The sequence below is a fragment of the Neoarius graeffei genome, chromosome 22, assembly GCF_027579695.1.
Source record: "Neoarius graeffei isolate fNeoGra1 chromosome 22, fNeoGra1.pri, whole genome shotgun sequence".
Lineage (NCBI taxonomy): Eukaryota > Metazoa > Chordata > Actinopteri > Siluriformes > Ariidae > Neoarius > Neoarius graeffei.
Window position 1 is genome coordinate 57,722,134 of NC_083590.1, and position 15,017 is coordinate 57,737,150.

General features: G+C 44.2%; 1 protein-coding gene across 6 annotated transcripts in view; it reads left to right on the forward strand.

The window, feature by feature from the left end:
• LOC132870997 (gastrula zinc finger protein XlCGF26.1-like) overlaps positions 1-15,017 on the forward strand; it is a 109,069-nt gene that overhangs the window by 49,683 nt on the left and 44,369 nt on the right. For 3 of the 6 annotated variants that reach the window (XM_060905111.1, XM_060905112.1, XM_060905114.1), the window contains one exon: positions 5,752-6,023. The exons of 2 other annotated variants lie outside the window; for them this stretch is intronic. In XM_060905111.1, coding sequence (XP_060761094.1) covers positions 5,752-6,023 — 272 coding nt within the window. Of the gene's footprint in view, positions 1-5,578; positions 5,641-5,751; positions 6,024-15,017 lie in introns of those variants that run through there. One more of the 6 variants, XM_060905113.1, reaches the window with a different exon arrangement.

A 15,017-nucleotide genomic window follows, 5' to 3' on the forward strand; every position in this document is an offset into this window, starting at 1 on the left:
ATTGACTCTACTCTCAGCGTATTATTGGGTTACCGCGGTACAGTCTCTGCACGAGACAAATCTTTTCATCTCGTCTTCGCCACAAACCTCATTCAATTTATATGCCGCTCACCGACAAGCGGTCCTGACTAGCCCGTTGTTTCATGGTGTTATACATGTGTGATATCATGTTTCACGCACATAGCATGTTGTTCGACCAAATCAACACAGCTATTCCAGTGTATATATTGTAAAAAAGGTATCACAGCAAAAGCATGTTAAAAATGGTTGTTTCAACATTTAAATTAGTAGTTGCGAGATGTTTTGAAATATCAAGCCTTGTACTTGAAAGATTATTTCAGATGAATTGATAAAATGTATTAATCAGTCCCCTCAGGATTTCACGGGCCTTTTTTGTGATTGTTGCGGGCTAAAATGTCTGATGTTACGGGGGGGGGTTCCAAAAAAATTGCGATGAAAGTTGCGGTGTTTTTTAGGTTTTTGTTGCGATTACATTGCGGGAGGAAGTGAAAGTTGCTAGAAATTGTTGCGATTTTCTCTTTGTGATTGAGTGATGTGTTAAGTTATTACTGAAAAACTACTGATTAAAAAAACAGACACTGAGAAATGGTCCTATAAACAACTTTACCAATATAAAAGATTACCAGGACTACAAAAATGCAGAAAAATAGGCTTTATTTATCCAAATGCACCTGTTGGTTCAAAAGTTAAAGTGCATAGAACCTCACAGCACAATATGAAGTTACCTTAAAATATAATATAATAATGCCTCAGCTTTCATGTCAGAAAAAAAAACCTATTAATACTAGTACTGTGTGCAGGCAGTCTCTCCTGAAGACTAAATTAAACAATTATAAACTGATAAAATAAATGGCTCAGGCTTCATCAAAGAAAAAAAACAATTTGAACAGAATCTCACAGTATGATGCTGAAGCTGCCTAAAGAATGGAAAATAAAATACCATTTTGGCAAAAATGTTGGCATCCATTAATTTCTTGTATTAAGTAAAAAAATAATGTAAATTGCACACGGTCCTTCACTGTAAACATAACACACTTTCAGTAACAGAATTTAAGCCTATATAAACACTGACTCGCACATGCTGCTTCTCTTGAACGTATATTGTAAGGCGGAAGGTAGTTTGTCGACGTCACCTCAAGACGACTCCAAAGATTGGTCAAATTTGCGGGAAAGTTGTGGTGATTGGATATAATTGCAACACCACCCTGAATTTGCGGGGATTGGTTGAATTTGCGTTGAAGTTGCAAATCGCAACATAGTGAAATCCTGGAGGGTCTGATTAAACATTTGATGTGAATATGCAAATCATATAACTATTAATATTATAAACGATTGCATGAGAGACAACCATTTTAACTTGTAATTTAATTTTTTTTTCCAAGCCCTAAGGGGGGGGCTCACCTCCCTTTGTAATCCCCCCTGCATGGCTGCACCATGCACGTCTGACCTTGTCAGACTTTTCAGGTGTTTAAAAATTTTATACTTGTACCCATGGAGGTGGTCTCCACAAGGGACCGGAGCAGTTTGAATCGTTTTTGTTTTTACCTCTGGCCCCAGCTCCGCCTTCTCTGGAACTACCAACGGCAATGCAACAAGGACCTCCTTGTTCCAACGTTTTAACAGATTGAGGTGGTATATTTGCAGTACCCCGCCCCTATCCACTTGCCTCACCTCACAGTCAATGTCCCTGACTCGCCATGTGACCTCAAAGGGCCCTTGCCACTTGGCAATTTGGAGCTCAACATGGGTAAGAACACAAGTACCTTGTCTCCCGGTATGAAATCTAAGGCGCGTGCCCCTGTCGTACAGCCAGACATAATGTTCTTGTGCCTGCTGTAAATTCCCTTGGGTTGTGTGTGTGAGGATGTGGAGTTTTGTGCGCAGGCCGAGAGCATATTGAATTTCGTTTTTACTAGGTGAAGGTCCCTCCTCCCAATTTTCTTGCAGCGCATCCAAAATGCCACGAGGCTTACGCCCATATAATAATTCAAATGGTGAAAATCCCGTGGAGGCTTGCGGGACCTCTCGTACTGCAAATAACAGTGGCTCGAGCCATTTATCCCAATTATGTGCATATTCACTGACAAATTTCCGAATTAAGTTTTTGAGTGTCTGGTTGAATTGTTCCACTAAGCCATCTGTTTGTGGGTGATAGACGCTGGTGCGGATAGATTTAATTCCCAATAACCCATACAGTTCGTGCAGTGTGGCTCTGTGACTGCTTCCCCAGTCAACGCCACACCAGGATCTCCCCGTGATGTACTATTGCAGGACCCACCCTTTACTATGTATTCCATTAAGCCTTTGAATCCCAACCAATCAGTTCCCAAAATCAGCGGGTGGGTGAGATGAGGATTAACCAGCACCTTTCTTCTATGCTTTTCTCCCATAAATAGAATGTGGACAGACACTAATGAGTAGTTGTGAATATCCCTGTGCACACAGAACCCCCACCACTTGCCCAATGCCTCACCTTGCATCAGCCTTTGTTTGATTGAGGTCTAATTACTGCCGGAATCCACCAATGTGTGATATGTACTGTATCCCTTTGAACACTTAGCGGTATACGATGCGCTCCAGCCCGATGGTCTCTGGCGTGTCGGGGATCCGGACCACAGCTCCCACCTCCATTGCGGAACACTGAATCTGGAGATGTCTGGGCTCCCCGCAGTGCCAGCACACTAGTCCAGGCTTCCCCTCTACACCGGCGTAAAAGGCATCACTCATCTTGGGGGGGGTCCGACATGGAAGGGGAAGATGGGCCTCCACCTTCTCGTTGGGGGAAGGGAAGGGGAGAGGAGAGAGGAAAAGGGAAAAGGTGACTCATCCGCCTGCCGTCGGAACTGCCTCCAGATGGTCCTTTGCCAGCTTGATGGCTTGATCCAGCGACACCGGGTGATGACACTGGACCCACTCTGCCATTCCTTTCAGAAGTTGCACAATGAACTGTTCCAGTGTCACCAGGTCGATGATCCCCTCTGCATCGCGGTCATCTGCCCTCTGCCATCACCGGCAGGCATCCCGGAGCTGTTGGCCAAATGCAAATGGCCGGCCTCCTCTCATGTCAGTGTCCGGAAGCACTGGCAATGTTCCGGGGAGCGGCCAGCATACTGCATGTTGGCTTATATGAGTAGGCTGTCGGTGGCGAGCTGTGCCTCTCCAATCAGTAGCAGAAGTAGGCACGCCGTGCGCTACTTGACCGGCCACCCTCACACTTTGGCCGCTTGCTCAAAGAGTTCTATAAAGGCTTCCAGATTGTCGTGAGGGTGATGTAGGGAGGGTCTGCTGTGGTGGCGGTCGAGGACCCTGCCGATGCGAGCAAGTGCCGGAATGCCTGGCGATCTTCCTGCTGGGCCAGCATCAAGACTTTGACTTTGTTCTTGCTTTTTCCGTAGAGTGATCACTGCTTGTTCTGCTGGGCAGTAGTGAGGGCATGGATGAGATCTTTGAATGGCGAGGACTCCAGGTGGTGGTTCCCTTCTGTACTCCTGGGTTTCAGCACCACTGTAACAAGTCCCTGATGTGGGTGGAGTACAGAAGCATGGCAGGTGGGAGATATTCACACACATTTATTTTGGCTTTTCAGCTTCACACTCGCTCGATTTTAGGAAACACACACACTGTTGTGTTCTGGTCCAGGGAGCTTTCTTCTCTTTGCTCTTCCCCTCCTTTTCTATCCTCCATCATCACTGCAGCACGCACGCATGCAGAAAACATTTGACAACAGGTATATTGACTTTGCCACTCACCTTCCCCAGCCCCGCCCTCCATTCACAAACTGACACTTGGCCACACCCCCACTGCCATACTCTTCTTTTCCAAATGCAGCCCATGCTGTGTCACAGGATAGCAAAACACACCTGGAGGAAAGTGCTATGTGCTCTCTTCCCCACATGCATGAGCTCGCAGAAGACCCCAACCGGCTGTGATTTAATAGGGGCCAAAGAGTATGCCCTTCAGCATGACCCTGGAATGGGATGTTCAATAAGCACATATGGGTGTGAGGGACAGGAGTCCAAATATTTGTGTATGGCTTGGGTGGCCAACCCGCGGCTCGCGAGCTGCATGCGGCTCTTTGCCCGGTGTCATGCGGCTCTTGCGTTCATATCGAAGTTTGTGTTTTGTTTTTTTTTTTAATGTGCGCTTTGCTTGAGTTCAGTATGGTATTTTCGTCAAATGCATCTTCGCTTTGCTTGGGTATATTACGGTATTTTCAGGTCATGTCAAATGCACATGTGCGTGAGATAATCGCTAAGTTTTCGGGCAAGGTGTATCTTGTGTCAAGTAGCCTCTCAAAATGGCAATGAAAAAATGCACAGCAAAACGAAAATATGAAGACGAACATAGGACATTTTTAACAGAGTGGGAGAGTTTATACTTTTTTGTTGAACGTAATGGCAAGCCATTCTGCCTTATATGTCAGTCGTCATTAGCTCATTTCAAAGCTTCCCGCCTCCCTGAATAAGCCAGGAGCCAGATATGCAACACTAATTGAAAACCTGCACGAAAGCTTTGTAACCCGGTTCCGTGATATACAACTGAAAAGGCCACAGGTTACGTTCCTCGTCGACCCATTCAATGCGGAGATGGACTGTTTGAAAGCCCTGCTTGTCACAGATGAGGCTGCGGCTGAGTTGGAGATGCTTCGTGAGGAAGACCAACTGAAACCTGTTTTGAGGGAAGGCACCATTGAGTTTTGGAAAAGTGTGCCATTGGAAAAATACCCGAATGTGAAACAGGCTGCGCTTAAGATACTGTCAATGTTTGGGTCAACATACGTCTGCGAGTCTGTGTTCTATACCATGAAACACGTGAAGTCAAAGCATCGTTCTGTTCTGACTGAAACCCATGTGAAAGAACTGCTTCGAGTGGCAACGGCGGAATACAAGCCAGATTTGAAGAGCATTGTTCAAGGCAAGGAATGTCAGAAGTCCCACTAAGCAACATGCATAGTAAGTGCACACGATATTGATTGCTGTAAATGACTGGCCTGTGGTATTAGTACTGACTGAAGGAGTAAATTTCTCTCATGTTGGCATGTGACATTTACTATTAATCTGGCTGAGCAGAGGTGCGTGAGCATGTGTGTGTGAGAGAGAGAGAGCGGGGGGGGGGGGGGGCAATGTTCATGTGCGGTCATGTGTATGGTTGGCTTTTTTTTTTGGTAATGCCATGAGTCCCACTAAGCAGCATGCATAGTAAGTGCACACAATGTTCATTGTTAAAAATGACTGGTCTCAGCCTGTGGTCTTAGTACTGTATGAGTAAATATGTTGGTGTGTGACATTTACTATTAATCTGGCTGAGCAGAGGGGTGTGTGTGTGTGTGTGTGTGAGAGAGAGAGAGGAAGGGATGGGTGATGTTCGTGTGCCCATGTGTATGATGTGGCTCTTTGCGGTAATACAGTAAAAAATGTGGCTCTTGGTCTCCAACTGGTTGGCCACCCCTGGTGTATGGATTTAGGGCCGTCAGTGGCGCAACTCCAGGATCTTGGCCTGGCTTGGCTTGGCCTTACTCCCACAAGGAAGTAAAAAAATCGTACTTGTGTACCTTGTTATCCTGTGTGATCTCAGTCCTGATGGACACCTCTCATCTCAACTGTTCAGTAAACCTTACTGGCAAGCTTTCTTTGAATAATCTTAATACAGTACTCACATACTGTATATAGTCTTAGATATACACACACATTTGGGCCTCATTCCTTCCTGTTGTTTTTTCTCTACTCCTAGACTGCGAAGTTTGCAAATCCTTCTTCCTCAACAAATGTGAGATTCATGGACCGCCCCTCTTCATCCCAGATACTCTTGTTCCCATGGGAGTCCCTGACCGAGCCAGACAAACTCTTCCTCCTGGGCTAGAAATCCGGAAGTCCAGTATTCCTGATGCAGGCCTGGGAGTGTTTAATAAGGGGGGTACTGTTCCAGTAGGTGCACACTTCGGACCCGACCAGAGAGAGTTGGTAAACGGAGAGGAAGCCAGGAACAGTGGAGACTCCTTGGTTGTGAGTTTGTCATCAATTTATTATAAAGACTGTATATATTTAAGTAAGAAAATATGATGACTAGATGAAGGTATCTCCAATTAATATCAGTTTCTTTTTGTCAGTGATATGTGGAGTAGTGGTGTAAATCACAAATTTGATCACAATGCGATCCTACATCAGTTCTTTTTGCCAGTGTGGTGGAAATTCACCTGTTAATAATAGAAATACTAGTAACACCTGAATAATGGTCAAGCAAATATTTCTTTATTGTATAATTTATCTCTCTGGGGTTGAGAGCTTCGTCGGCAAACTCAACAGGTTTAGAATGACTAGGTCATGTATTTAGATAAATATTTTAGAATTTTTTATCATACAAGCATGACAAACATATTGACAAACTTTATAAAGGAGAAAAGTGGCAAACTTGCATCAAAAAAAACCTCGAGGCTCAACTTCAAGGAATCCACATGGACAGCTGGCATTGCGAACAGATCATCCTCCCACCCGACATGCCACCAATACCTTCCCCTGGACGTCAGCTAGACATCAGCCCTCACAAGTGGAGTGAGGTAGTAACAACTGTACGTCGGTCAAGAGCTGCATCGTCCTCTGGGCCCAACAGAGTACCATACAGGCTTTACAAGAATGCGCCGAGATGTTTTACGGTTCCTGTGGAGACTGATGAGGGTGGTTGTGGCAGAAACAAGCAATACCCACAGCCTGGAGGAGGGCAGGGGGTGTCCTAATTCCAAAGCGAAAGGATTCTGCTATCATCAACCAGTTTTGCCACATCAGTCTTTTGAACATTTGAAGGGAAGGTTTTCTTCAGCATTTTGGCTCACAGGCTGACAGCTTACGAACTACTACATCGACATGTCTGTTTAGAAGGTGGGGATCCCAGGCTTCTCTGGGTGTTTTGGAGCATGCAAACATGATCTGGCATCAAATCCAAGCCGCCAAAAAAGATGGAAGAGACCTCCATGTTGTATTCCTGGACCTCATCACTGCCTTTGGCTTAGTCCCTCACAATCTCCTTTGGTCTGCTTTCAGTTACTTCAGTGTCCCAGAGCCCATCACAGCCCTAGTCAAATCCTATTTCCAGGGCATACAGCTTTGCCTTACAATTGATGAATTCACTACAGCATGGCAGTGTCTGGAAATTGGCCTCATGGCAGGATGCACCATCTCCTTGCTCGCTTTCACCATGGCCATGGAGGTCATCATCCGGGCCTCTCGGTGGGAGGTAGGAGGAGAGCAGCTCAAACCCGGTCTCCGACTCCCTCCTATCAGGGCATACATGGATGATATGACCATACTTACAACAAGCAAGCCCTGCACTAGGCGACTACTGAAGAAGCTGCAAGAGAACATCGAGTGGGCTTGAATGAAAATAAATCCAAGCAAGTCCAGGAGCATATCAGTCGTCAGAGGGAAGCTGTTCGAGCAACGCTTTTACATTGGTGAGGAGCCCATACCAATGGTGGCAAAGAAACCTGTTAAGAGTCTTGGATGCTGGTACGACACAACCCTCAAAGATATAGACCAAGCAGACCAGATTAGGTAGGATACCGTCAGTGGCCTGTAAAGCATTGACAGGTCCTTCCTACTGAGCAGGTTGAAGCTCTGGTGCTTTCAGTTCTGTCTCCTCCCCTGGCTGTTGTGGCCCTTGACCATCTATGAGATCCCACTCTCCAAGGTTGAAAAACTGGAGAGGCTGGTTAGTTCATTTGCGAAAAAATGGCTTGGTCTCCCCAGGCGCATTACCAGCACAGGCCTGTATGGGAAAGGTATTCTTGAACTTCCAGTGTCCACTCTAAGAGAGGAATACAAGTGCTCCAAAGGTAGGCTGGAAATGATGGACAGAATCCCACGATCCTTATGTTGCCTGAACAGCTCCTATTCTGGAAACTGGAAGAAAGTGGACCCCTTCACTAGCTATGCAGCAGGCAAAGTCATCCCTTAAGCATCAGGATATCATTGATCATATGCAGCAAGGGAGAGGAGGCCTTCAGCTTGGAGAAAGTAATGTATCCTGGCACAAAGCAACACCATCACAGCACCGAGGTCTTGTAGTTGAGGAGGTATGCTACCAAGAACAGGCAATGAGGTGCACAAAGGCTGCTTCTCAAGCAAAGCAGGGGCAGTGGATGCGATGGGAGGGGTTGAGAAAAGAAAATTCTCTTGGAGGGACCTGTGGAACATGGAAGCACATCAAAGCAGCTTCATCATACGAGCCACCTATGATGTCCTGCCATCTCCAATCAACCTCAACCAGTGGTACGGAGAAGACCCTACATGCCTCCTCTGTCAGTCTCCGGCCAACCTGAAGCGCATCCTGGTGTGATGCAAAACAAGCCTGAAACAGGGCCGTTACACCTGGCGACATTACCAGGTGCTGAAGTGCCTTGCATCAATGCTGGAGACCAGGCGGACATCCATCAATGCCCTACCTCCCCCTTCATCATCCTATTGCTCATCTGCGATTAAAATTTGTCAGTGCAGGAGCGAAACATGACGAAGCCCATACATCCAAGCCACACATCGGCCAGTCGCGTGTGGCTTTTTAACTTTGACTCGATCCAGCCGAAAATCAGCTGGAGTAAGTGTAAATATTTCTTCCATTTCTGATGAGCAGATCGATTGATATGCATGTGCTGTAGTGCATACACAGTAAAAATGACGGAGTTATTTTTCCAGAGTCAAAAGTATTTTCCTCAGTAATAGTTAATTTTGCTCTATTTTGAGTTTGGAAAGTAAAATTCGGAGCTAGAGTGGGAGCAAAATTACAGAGTAATTGTATAACAGTAACAGTTGGTTGTGGGTCTGAACTTAATTAGTACAAGAGCTAATTTCAAGACGCACTAGTCAAATACCAAAATAAAAGCAAATAACCAATAAATGAAGCTGTTGTAAAAAGCAGTTTTAGAACTGTGCTGGAATGTGTGAAAAAACATTGCCTTACCCATTGTGATTTGACCTGATGGGATTAAGAGTTGATCTGATGGGATTAAGAGTTGGCATTGGGAGGGGTTTTCACTCTTCTCATTGAATGGAATGCAAATTTTTACACTACTCATTGAATACCTCTCCCACTATCAACTCGTTATCCCCAAACAATAAGATAATAATATTTTTTTTTGATGGCCAGTTAATTGCCCAAATCAATGGAGCAGATTTAATTTTTTGTGCTTGATACATTCCTGAAACTCAACAGAATCACCTCAAGTGACCAAAATAGTTTGTCACAATGGGCAGTTTTTTTTTCCACACAGTTCTAAAACTACTTTTTACAACAGTCTCATTTATCAAAATGAAATAAGGGTAAATAGCTGATAAATTAAACTGTTGTAAAAAGTAGTTTTAGAACTGTATTGACTTGTGTGTGTGTAGGGGGGGAAACTACCCATTGTGACCAACTATTTTGGTCACTTGAGGTGATTCTGTTGAGTCTTAGGAATGTCCCAAGCACAAAAACTTAAATCTGCTCCATTGATTTGGGCAATTAACTGGCCATCAAAAATATTATGTCTTATTGTTTTGGGACTCCTGCAGTAATTGATCACCTCTGGTCAGTATTTCTGATGGGCATTCATCTTGGAGTAAAATAAAACATCTCCTAGAACCATGTTATGTACAAGACCACAGGGTATCACATGAGAAGTCAACCAGTCCCTGTGACAGTCCACCAACCCGCCCTGCCTGACGTCCTCTCCCATAGTTGCACCGCTAAAAAAAGACCATCAGCAGCAGCCTGAATGACCACTGTCCAGTGGCACTTACTCCTGTCATCATGAAGTGCTTTGAAAAACTGGTCTGGACTCACGTCATCGCAAACCTCCCACCCATGTTAGACAGACACCAGCATGCTTACAGAGCTAACAGGTTCAGAGGGTGCCATAGCCACAACTCTCCACACTGCCCTCACTCACCTTGAGAAGCAGGAGAGCTATGCTCGGCTGCTCTTTGTGAATTTTAGTTCAGCATTCAACACCATTCTCCCTCACAGACTGGTGTCTAAGCTAACAAACCTAGCACTGTCTCAATCTATCTGCCTCTGGATAACGGACTTCCTGTCTGATCGCTCCCAGAGGGTGAGAGTAGGCCTCCCACATCTCCTCAGCCTCAGCACTGGCTCCCCACAGGGCTGTGTGCTGAGCCCCCTACCTCCCTACTCTTCACCCTCTACACTTACGACTGCACCCCACCCACTCCAGTAATGGCATCATCAAATTTGTGGATGACACTACCATCTCTGGGGTGAATGAGTCCGATTATCGGGACAAGGTAGAGCAGCTGTCTGGTGGTGCAGAGACAACAACCTGGTCCTCAACACCACCAAAACCAAGGAGGTGATCATAGACTTCAGGAAAAAGAAAACCGACATTCAGCCTATTCTCATCAGCGGGGAATGTGTGGAGAGGGTCTCATACTTCCAGTTCCTGAGGATGACCTGACCTGGAACACTAACACCACACAAGTGATAAAGAAGGCACAACAGAGACTTTACTTCCTGAGGATCCTCTGGAAGGTCCACCTCACTAAAAAACCTGCTTGTGTCCTTTTACCATTACTCCATAGAGAGCATACTTGCATACTGCATCAGTGTGTGGTTTTGCCAGCTGCATAGCAGCAGAGAGGAAAGTGCTCCAGAGGGTCGTCACCACTGCCCAGATCATCATCAGATGCCTTCTGGCCTCTGGAAGAGCCTTACAGTTCCTGCTGCCTCAAAAGACCCCAGGGTATATTAAAATATCCAGCCTACCCCAGACATTCTCTGAACTGCTGTCCTTGGGCAGACAGTGCAGGTCAATTAAGAGATGGGTAAATAGACTCCTTGCAGTTAACACTACCTTTTGTTTTTGGTTGTTCAAATCATGAAAATAAAGAAATAGATAAAATGTATTACCGTCTATCCGCCATCAACTGTTAACAAAGAGAAGCAAATGCTTCAAGAACAACAAAGAAATGCGTGGTTAAAGAGAATATGACAAGAGGCGCTAAGCCTGAAAACTCCAGAGAAATTCGTGATTGAATTTAAAATGTATTTTAAAAAAGTAGAAAGTCGGAAGTGAGTATGGAAGAGTTTGCTTCGGAGTCTCGTTTTATTTTTTCTGCTCGCATTTGATTTAGCTGTTTCATGAAAGTGTCTGATTTATCAATAATAAGTATCAATGTATAAATTATGGAGTGCAGATAGCTCTGTAACTAGATGTCCTTGGGGTTGTTGAGACATGGAGGGCCAGGAATACCATCTAGCCCACAGTTCAGGTAGGAGTCCTCTGAGAGTCAATACTTTGGCTTTTGCAACATTCTGTTCCCAAAAGCTGATGTCGGGAAAACTTTCTTTGCACAAAGGTGGCTTTTTTGCAGTTATTTTAACTGTTCTTGCATGTCGGGACTCTTTGGGGGGGAAAGAAAGTATGTTCCAACATGTAGCTAATGCTAGGCCACAAATCTACACAGTCACTCCAGTTGTTTTGAGGAATTTTGTATGGATCATACCGACTAATAAACTCTAATTTCCATAATTTTCGTTTGTTCCTGTTATCCTCCTTGTCAGTTATGTTCCTTTTTGTTTTATGTTCTTTCTTCAAGAGCAGGAAAAGGAACATAACGGACAAGGAGGATAACAGGAACAAACGCAAGAACATTGTCATTCCCTACATTTCTGGTCTATCTGAGAAACTCAGGAGGATCTTCTACAAACACAACATTCCGTTACGTTTCAGACCCAGTAACACCCTGAAGCAGAAATTGGTCCACCCTAAGGACAGAATACCCAGACACAAACAGGACAACGTGGTGTATGCAATTCGGTGCAGTGAGCAATGCACGGACTCGTATATTGGTGAAACCAAGCAACCGCTTCACAGGCGTATGGCTCAACACAGGAGAGCCAGTTCCTCAGGCCAGGACTCTGCTGTCTACCTTCATCTTAACAACAAAGGACACTCATTTCAGGATTCCAACGTACGCATTTTAGCCAGAGAGGATCGTTGGTATGAGCGAGGGGTTAAAGAAGCCATTTTTGTCAACCTGGAACGGCCATCACTGAACAGAGGTGGGGGTCTAAGACATAATTTATCAGCCACCTACAATGCAGTCCTTGGCACACTTCCCAGACAACTGAGGCTACGTTTACATTACGTCGAATCAGCGGATCATCAGATTAATGTTCTTAAAACGATTCGCGTTTACACTAAAACCGTTAGCCGTGCACACAGCAACACCAATACACGGATACGCTCGGCTCCGCAGGCATCCTGCGCTCCAAATCACTCCGCCCTGAACAGCGAGTGCCCTCTGGAGGGTGCGCACTCCGGCCCTGCGCAGCTCACACAGCGCGCGAGTGTAGTGCACAAGCTGTGATTCGGGACTGAGCCGCTGTGTGTGTGATCCCAGCGCATATCACTTACTACTTGCAAGTGGAAGGATGGCAAGCCTAAAGACAATCATAACTACACAATGGGCAGTATTTGCATCAGTATTTGCAGTATTTTCATACTTTTATACTCTTTAATGAAAGGTGATACAAGGTGGAAGTCCGCGCCGTTTTTCAGCAGTCGTGTCACATGACCAACACCAGCGAATCAGGAAGGTGGATGTCAGTGTCGTTGTCCAATGAGACGCCAATCATCTTATAATTACAGATGTGCTTCAAATTATAAATACATCCTTGGAGACTGGTGTTGTTCCTGTGTCCCTAAAAAAAGCTGTTGTAAAGCCCCTTCTTAAAAAAAATAATCTGGATCCTTCAGTGTTAAATAATTACAGGCCAATATCAAATCTACCATTTATCGGGAAAATCCTGGAAAAAATTGTCTTCAATCAATTAACTGCCTTCTTGATATCAAACAGCCGTTTTGATAATTTTCAGTCAGGATTTCGTGCCAATCATAGCACTGAAACAGCGCTGATTAAAGTTATAAATGACATACGTCTTAATACTGATGCAGGCAAAACATCGGTCCTGGTATTACTGGACCTCAGTGCAGCTTTTGATACTGTTGATCACAACATACTGCTATATCGACTTGAACACTGGGTTGGATTGACTGGTAAAGTTATCAATTGGTTAAAATCATACTTAAAAGATAGAAGCTTCTTTGTTACCCTGGGAAATTGTTCCTCAACGTCAATGCCCTTGACCTGTGGTGTCCCCCAGGGGTCGATTCTTGGACCATTACTTTTCAACCTTTATATGCTCCCACTTGGGCAAATTATCAATAAAAATTCAATTTTGTATCACTGCTATGCAGATGATACCCAAATTTATTTTGCTCTATCACCAAATGATTATGCCCCCCTTGAATGTCTCTACCAGTGTATCGATCAAATCAATAGCTGGATGTCACAAAATTTTCTTCAGCTGAACACAGATAAAACAGAAATAATTCTATTTGGAAAAAAAGATGAAAGACTCAGGATTACCACTATTCTTGACACAAAAGGGATTAAAACTAAAGAAATGGTTAAAAATCTTGGTGTTTTCATTGACAGCGAGCTAAACTTTGACAGTCACATGAAAGCAATCACTAAAACGGCATTTTATCACCTAAAAAACATTTCCAAACTAAAAGGACTTATGTCAAAACATGATCTGGAAAAACTAATACATGCCTTCATCTCTAGTAGGGTTGATTACTGCAATGGCCTTTTCACAGGCCTGCCAAAAAAGACCATTAAACGACTTCAGCTGGTTCAAAATGCAGCGGTGAGGGTTCTCACACGAACAAAAAGAACAGAGCACATTACTCCAATTCTAAGGTCCCTTCACTGGCTTCCAGTAAGCTACAGAATTGACTTTAAAGCATTGCTGCTGGTGTACAAATCTCTAAATGGTACAGGGCCCAATTACCTCTCTGATATGTTGCAGCGGCCTAACCCAATCAGATCTACCAGATCGCAACAAAAAAATTTACTATTAAAACCAGTTGTTAAAACAAAGTGTGGTGAAGCAGCTTTTAGCTACTATGCAGTACAGCTGTGGAACCAACTGCCAGAGGACATTAAAAATGCTCCTGCTGTTGGCAGCTTCAAATCTAGGTTAAAGACCAAGCTGTTTTCAGATGCTTTCTGTTAAATAATTAATATTTTACATTTTTTATAATCTTTTTCTCTGCATGTTTTAAATTTATTTTAACTTTATTCTATTTTATTCTGCTAGGTTTTTTTTTTCTCTTTCTCTTTCTCCTTTTTCTTTTTGGCATTTTAATATTTTATTTCTACTATTGTTTAATTCTTATTATTTTCTTTTAATTCTTTTAATTAATTATTTTAGAATAAAGATAAAATTATTTTATGTAATTTTATTTCTCTATTGTTTACTGTTTTTGTTTTTACTTCTGTAAAGCACATTGAACTGCCATTGTGTATGAAATGTGCTATATAAATAAACTTGCCTTGCCTTGCCTTGCCTTGCCAGCTAGAGCTCAGCACAGCATATTCGCGTATTCTCAATGTTTACACAGCACCGGACCAGATACGATCTAGATTGAATACGTGGACGCTGGCGGATTCCCGTTTCCCGGCTTTTCCAGGTGGTTTAATGTAAACGGACAGTGCATCCGCGAAGAAAACGAGACAGATACGGTCTAAGACTACGTTTACATTACGTCGAATCAGCGGATCATCAGATTAACGTTCTTAAAACGATTCGCGTTTACACTAAAACCGTTAGCCGTGCACACAGCAACACCAATACACGGATACGCTCTGCTCCGCAGGCATCCTGCGCTCCAAATTACTCCGCCCTGAACAGCGAGTGCCCTCTGGAGGGTGCGCACTCCGGCCCTGCGCAGCTCACACAGCGCGCGAGTGAAGTGCACAAGCCACGATTCGGGACTGAGCCGCTGTGTGTGTGATCCCAGCGCATATCGCTTACTACTTGCAAGTGGAAGGATGGCAAGCCTAAAGACAATCATAACTACACAATGGGCAGTATTTGCATCAGTATTTGCAGTATTTTCATACTTTTATACTCTTTAATGAAAGGTGATACAAGGCGGAAGT